The sequence below is a fragment of the Elaeis guineensis genome, chromosome 8, assembly GCF_000442705.2.
Source record: "Elaeis guineensis isolate ETL-2024a chromosome 8, EG11, whole genome shotgun sequence".
In the NCBI taxonomy this organism is placed as follows: domain Eukaryota; kingdom Viridiplantae; phylum Streptophyta; class Magnoliopsida; order Arecales; family Arecaceae; genus Elaeis; species Elaeis guineensis.
The window spans coordinates 12,043,603-12,051,096 of record NC_026000.2 but is presented as its reverse complement, the minus strand read 5'-3'; the positions used below and the strand labels follow the sequence as shown (position 1 = coordinate 12,051,096).

Sequence of the window (7,494 nt, the reverse complement as noted above, 5' to 3'; positions counted from 1 at the left end):
TCTTTTGGGTTTGGGGGACCTAAAATCAAGTTGCATATCGTTCAGTGTCATCAGTGATTATTGTAATCTGCGTGCCTTTAAGGCTGTCTTCTACCGATGAGTCTTTGACATCTCGGGGCATCTCATTGCAGTGGATGGTGTGCCATGTTGGCCTTTCTTGTTGAAACATCCTGTCATGGAGATCACAAGAACAACCAAAATAAGCAGCGTGCTTCCCATTCATCAATTAGTTACTGTTTTCCCAATATTTTAACCCTCCACTTTTCTGATACTTATTGCAAAGGCAGTACTGAATAATCTACTGGTTCGGAATCACAAGAAGAAAAAGGACATTGTATGGGTGTTGCGACTTACGGGTGCTTGCAAAGCATCGGGCATTGAAGTGTGACAACATACTTGCAAGTAGAGATCTCTTTGATGGAACTGATTATCACCACAGGCTCTGAGCATACAAACCTAACCTGCAGAGACACGAGAGTATATGTGAGAAACATGACAGAGGAATTCCACAGATTATGCTGCAAGCTGAGTATTTACGTACCTCAGTCTCTCGAGGTTGATTTGTAAGGTCGCAAATGGTTCCATTAGTATATTGATGAGCATGATACCTGATGAAATTTTCTAAAAGATCAGTTGATTGTTGTATTTTCCACATATTTACTACAATATTTTCTTCCTCTTTTCATTTTTCTACTTGAACAGCCAAGGTGGGTCCAACTTATAACATCAAGACTGTCCACCAAGGAAGTTTTACCTTTGAGAGGCATCTTTGGAGCGAGGATCTTTTACCATGGAAACATCAGACTGGTTCTGGTTGAAAGTAGCTGTTACCTCAGGGTCAAACACACCCAAAACAAATTCTTGAACAATCTGCAACAAAAGGAATCAACTTAAAGCATCGGTTAGATGATGACAACTATCAGGATTCGATAATGATAACAAAGAAAAGAGAGATAATAGCCAAAAATTAAAGCAAAAGGACCAAAACAAAGATTGACTGAAATTTAATTTGGTCAGAAGCCTTCAGTAAAATGATTTATGAGCTATATAAAATTATATCATAAATCACAAAAAACACTAATGAACAGAAGTTTAAGAGCCAGTACCGAATGCTTCAGAAGGTGAAGGTACCAGGGACAAAGAAATATAACAAACTTATAATAGAGATGAGGCCGCATAACCCCCATCTGAAGATGGCAAATTGATGCATCTAGAGTACTGAAATGCATTGCATTTCAAAACTGGACAACCATGAACTGATACATTAGTTATTCTTTACTCATGGGAAAAGCAATTGGAGTATGTCCAAGTGCAAGTTCATCTGCAGTGAAGGGAGGCACGAGAATAGAATTGAAATGACAGAAAAGCTTGGTTTTGGTGTCTTTACAGGATGGTTCTATCAATAAAGAATCTCATGGAACAGGGCATAATCTTGACCTTTCCATGCAATTAAGTGTCAATAGTAAAAATAGAGTGGAAGAAAGAACTAACAGAATTTCCGAGCACTCAGGTGCATCCACTTGACATAATTTTTCTGGTCCAACCCAGGAATTTTTTTGACCTAAAGGGCTCACAAATCAACAGCTTACCTTATCATCTTCCAAATGAAGTTGTCGCAAATGTTTCTGGTAACAAAATTCATAAGACCACCAACCTTCATGCTGCAAAAGACATGATAATGTAAGATTTTTTTTAAAAAAAAAAAGCTCTATCTAAAGAAATGTCAATTGAGCAGTCTAATGAGCCCTCACTCTGTAGAAGCACTTGTCTTTTATCACATCAATCAGCTCATCTGGTGTCTTCAACTTGATCCTCCGGTCACTTTCTAAAAGGATATTACTTGAATTCTGTGGGGAAATGGACCTCACAGTTTTTGTTTCCTCAACCAAAGGCAAGAAACACATGTAACTTTGCCCCTCTTTATTGGACATCATCACTGACTCCAGGTCATTCTCCTGCAAAACAATCTCATCAATATCACCAATTGTGTTATGCACTAACATAAATATGATTCTAGCGAACTTGGTCTTAACAACACGTCAACGTCCCCCCACAAGAGGAGGAAAAATAGGATCTTATAGATATCAAGAGATAAAATTAGGGCAAAATCACAATATCCCCAAAAAGTATGCAGAGAAAGGGGGAAAAAATATTTTTCTGATCAAACAATTTCATTCCATACTCTACATGTCAATAATAAACATGAAATGGCTATTCTGGGATATTTAAATACCAGCTATTCTCTATCAAAAGAACCAGCAAATATTACATAATAACCAGAAGATCATAATATATACAATATCATATAAGATAAAAACCATCTTCTTTCACCTCAACGTCTTCACCTGGAAATTCAGATTGTAGGGTAACGAATCTCTACTTCTCCCACTTCAAATCATCCAAACTGATAAGTTTCAGTTCATTTTTTATCTGTTAATTACTCTAACTCATCCCAAATGGACAATGGAAACTTGCAGCCAAGTTTCAGGTTTCAAGAATGTCAATTGAATTCTCTTACGTTACTTTAATTCACCATTATATATTTGATTCCTATCTGCTGAACTTCTTGATGCATGTGAAATATGAAACAAATATATGACACATGAAAACAAACAGGATGACTTCTGGTCAGCACACATGCCTAAAGGACCAATTGGTATCAAGCTAGAGTTGAGATATGAACATCTTTTCCAACAACTATAGACAGCCCTTCATCAGTTGTAGATGTTCAAATCATGCAAAACACCAAACAGTGAAAGCTACATAAATATACTCACAGGATGAAAAGGTGACTCTGTTGAATGAAATTCAATCTTGTATTTTGGTTCACGAGAACTCCGTCCAAATGTTACACCTAATAGGCAAGAGATAAAAGAGCAATGAATTAATCTCTAAAACATACAGCAAAAAATCTATATTATGGCAGCTGTCATGATGTCCCGCATAAACATGAATATGGTTGTCATGATATATTCCAACTTCTATCTGAAAGACACTAAAATATGTACACATTGTTTGTGTTTGCTTCTACGCAGACAATCAAGCTGGCATGAGAGAGCAGATTTTTTAAACTAAAATCACAAGAAATGTAAATCTAGAACAATATTTTTCAATCTCAAAATTGAGGAAAAATAAACATTAATGACGTGCTCAAGCAGAAACATGGTAAAATCGGCTATACTTAATGCCAACAATAGACATCATTTGTTAGCTCAAAGACTAGGCTGCTTCCATTTGACACTCCAGATATGTGCTTAGCAATAATATTGCAATGTTGTTAACAGCCTGCCAGGCACCTATTTTTGTTGGATGGTCTAGGCCAAGCTCACCAGAACCCTACTTCTTTAAGAGTTCATTTCCCATTTTCTTTCCCTATTTAAGCCCGGTACAGGACATGTAGAAGGACAGCGAAGGCCACCACCAACCTAGTAGCAGCCTTTGGGCTTGTTAACAGCTACAAACAGGAGATGGTAGTTATGAGTGGTAATGGCGGCTGCATTGTCCAGCATTAGCACCAGGAGCGTGTATATTTTTAACCAATCCACCTTTTCTTATTCTTCTCCTTCATCTGATTTTCCCCCTCTTTTTCTTGTACACCTACCTTTAGCCATTCTTCTACTCCTTTTTCTTCTTTCATTTTTCTTGCTAGCCTCTATTCTGCTTGCCTTGCCCTCCTTTATGATTGTTGTTTGTTGTGGCCCTGCAGCTTACTTGTTCCTGATTCCTATCCTCATCCTCCTCCTTTTTCTTCTTGCTAGGTGTTGGCTGCATGGCTGTCTTGTGACCCGTTGGCTGCTGCAATGGCAGCAGGGCTGTTGCTACTCTCCTTGTGAATTTTAATATTTAGAATTTTCATTTTAAAAAATAGGTTTCATAGCATGATATATGACAAAAAAAGACTGTACATATGATATATGCACATGCTTATTTATGCATATGATTAAAGGTATGCATATTAAAAACTTGGAGGTGTATCCTCCCAAGGTGGCTGTCTAAAAATCTAGGCACCTACCTAGGCCATATAGGCGGTCCATCATTTGGCCTTGCTGAGGCAGTTGAACAACCTTGATATCTTGACAATTCTTTCAATATTATTTTCAAATAATCTGCATAAACTAACTCAGAGTATTTGTTAATATGCATATCTGGACATAAAAGCCACCAGGATGACATGAATGGTCATATATTATATAATTAACATGGAGGCTCAGCTTGTGCTGAGCTTTCCATTCACCTCGTGGACACCTGTATCAATGAGTTAATTAATTATGGTTCTTCACTTTGATAATAAGTAGGAATTTTATATCTATGCTAATTTATTATATATCTAAAATGGAGCCTTAGCTTGTACTGAGCTCTCCATTCGCTATGTGAATGCCTGCATTAATAATATCATTAATAAAATTATAGAGAATAAGTAAGGCTATTACAACCAATACAAGAGGAAGATAGGCCAACCATGATCACTTATTAGCAAATATCTATTAAAGTGAGTATTATATTATCTAATCCTTTAACAATAAGTTAGCATAAATGATAGATAATAGAGCATCTTACTATTATTAATATTAAGTACAATTATATAATTGATACTTGAGAATATTATCTAGATAGATAAGTATTATATTATCTAAATTGATGCTAAGCAGCAAGGGCTATGCTTGGGCAGCCGCCTAAGCACCTAGATTCTAAGCAGCCCCTTAGCCACATGCCTCACACCTTTTATCTTTTAAAACCATGATTCTTTTAAGATCACAACCATCCTTTCAATACCTACTTCATCTAACAAACAACAACCATGCGTCAATGCTGGAATTTTTTTTTTTCCATAGATTCACTTAAACACATCCATTGTGTGATGAGAGAAATGGGTTAACGTAAGGAAAGATGCCAGGTGGTGAGAGGAGATGTTGGATGATGACAAGCTTTGTCCCATCTTTTTGTCTCCCCATCTGCCTTTTTTTCCTTATGAACCTCTTTTTTTTTTTTTGGCTTTTTTATTATTCACCAATCCCTCATGCTCAGTTTTGTCCCCTAAAGTCATTGCACTACATGTAAATAACAATCGACTAGCATGTCAGCAATCACCTCCAATTGTGCACCATCTTCTTCTTTTATTTATTTTTTCGTCATCTCCCTTTGTTCCTTCTCTATGTATCTACATATAAAAACATACTAATTTTCCTTTTAAAAAAAACCTTTTTTGTTGATTTTTATGGATTTTTTTACTCTACTAGCCAGCCTAGTTGCTGAGGTATTGAACCTAGGCCTATAAGGGTGTCAACTCCTCGGACAACCTAGCCAGTTTGACTACTACTTATCTTGAAAGTTGCTGTTTGCTTCCTTCTTTGGCATCAAGTATAGCTTCCATGCCTGCATCCCAGGCAAAATGGCTATTGACTTTCATGTTGTCTGTGATTTTATATAAATCTTAGAACAAATAATAAGTAAGCACTTCTTTATTGTTTCATCTGAAACAAAATTTGCTTGGATGTAAGATATACCTAAAAGGCAACTTAATAAAGTTCTAACTGCATATCTTCTGATCAAGGCCAAGTTTAAAACCTGCAACACCTACAGTTGCAAAAACATTTTAAGGCAGGTGAAGAGAGATGGTATCTTTAGATAAGTTCTGCATAGTTTGGACCATAATTAACAGCACTATTACAACAGAACTCATCTATAATCTGGATTAATATGTTGATCATAATTCCCAAGAGTAAGGTCCTCCATTGTCATAATTTTGAATTTGGCACTGTGTCAGAAGCACCATTGACAGCCTTCCAATTATTCAACACAGCGATGACTTGGAGTTCAACTAGTTTACAACAGTCCTATATATAGTGTTAATCAGTCAACAAAGAAGTTCAGCACATGGCAAAACATTCTCCAACTAGATTTTAGTAGTTAATACAAAAGTGACCCTTCTTCTATTTAAATTAGTAAAGGCTAGATAATCTACTAGCACAGAAATTATATATAAAAATCAGGAGACTTTGTAGAAGATTTTTCAGTAAATTGGTTGACATAATGTTGCCTCAGCCTATTAGGACACAATGTGCCAAGGCCTTATTCGTAGTGATTTAGGTGCGTTTAAGTAGATCCATGGTAACAATATAATTTTATATGCTTATAATATATAACTAATCGTTCAGCTTTTTTGCTCCATGCCATTGATTCAAGCGGCAACCAGGGTAATAAAATGCATTACTTTGAGGTATTTTCAACGAGAGTGAATTCTAGAAATATTAAACCTAGAAATAGGAATCTGATGGAGTTATTGCCCTAAATTCTGCGTTTATTGATTCGTAACCCCTAATCATAAACATGGAGGAATATAATTCCTATGCCAAGAAACATGAGTCCTCAAGATCGTGTAAACCGGCAACTATTTTGATTACAATTTCCAGTTGTGATTAGAATTCCCAACCAAAGAGAGGCTTCCGTTCTAAATCGAACCTTTAAAATCTAAATCAAAGCTACCACTAAATAGACGCCCCCATAGCACATCAAAAGCCAAAGAAAATCCACAATTTTGCAAAAACCAGTTCGGTTCTTCCGCGGCAAAACATTATCTCTTACGAAATGAAATCAGGCTGTCCAAAGTATATATAATTTAGGGGTAAAGGAAGACATGAAAACGGTTGAGCGAATACCGGATGTCGATGTGAAGATCTCATCGGCTGAAACGGCGTTATGGAAGCGATCGTGGGGCAAGAGAAGAAGAAAGAAGAGGAAGCCGGCGCAGAATCTCGCGGTTCCCATCGAAGGGAGAAGAGGATTTCCGGCCTCCGGCTTTTTTGGGATCTCTTGTCGACCGGGCGCCGGGGCCGCGGGTTGGCGTGCAGGCGATGGTGGTGGCGGAAGCAGTGGCGGTGTAGGTAGAGTCGATCAACGGCGGAGGTGGAGGCGGAGCAGAGGCCTCGCGGACAGAGAGAGAACCGTATGGGGTCCGGGCTAAATCTGCACGCCCTGCCGACTTATTTTATGAAGTTTGAGATTTTGGGACTTGAGGATCATACCAGGTTCATTCTTGGACGTATGAATAATTTTCTATGCAGGGGTGACAGTGATATGGATATTATCCGTTTAAATTTATTTTTTTATTTAATTAATTTAAATATAATAAAAATTTAAAAGTTTAATTAATATTTATTTTTATATTTATATTTATAAAAAAATAAATATAATTTTTTTATTTAAATAATATCTGTATTCGTATTTATATTCATTAGATGAAATAAATATAGATACAGATATATTAGTATCCCATCCAATCTTAATCATATTTAATATTTTGAAACTCATATGTGATTGATTTATGAGTAGGGACTACGATTTAATTTTTCTCGGCTACCCTATCTGTTGGTTTCAACTTTCATGTGAAGTCTTTAAGAGTTAAAGCTTTTGGATAAGATCAAGAAAAGTCATACATAACTTAATATCTAACAGTGACCTAAAAGTGGGTTTTTCAAAAAAAAAAAAAAACTATTT

The 7,494-nt window shown here is 36.5% G+C and overlaps 1 protein-coding gene across 2 annotated transcripts; it reads right to left on the bottom strand.

Moving 5' to 3' along the window:
- On the bottom strand, positions 1-6,992 carry LOC140859764 (protein OS-9 homolog). 2 transcript variants are annotated; one of them, XM_073262286.1, is made up of 9 exons: positions 6,657-6,992; positions 4,013-4,106; positions 2,778-2,854; positions 1,752-1,955; positions 1,590-1,661; positions 755-870; positions 542-608; positions 355-461; positions 1-170 (listed from the first exon to the last, which is right to left on the bottom strand). In XM_073262286.1, exons 2-9 carry the CDS (start codon positions 4,035-4,037, stop codon positions 26-28), a joined length of 813 nt encoding a protein of 270 aa, XP_073118387.1. In that variant the 5' UTR covers positions 4,038-4,106; positions 6,657-6,992; the 3' UTR covers positions 1-25. The 2 variants fall into 2 exon arrangements, with proteins under 2 accessions (XP_073118387.1, XP_073118386.1); XM_073262285.1 differs by lacking the exon at positions 4,013-4,106 and having other exon boundaries at positions 6,657-6,988.
- Between the last annotated feature and the right edge of the window lie 502 nt (positions 6,993-7,494).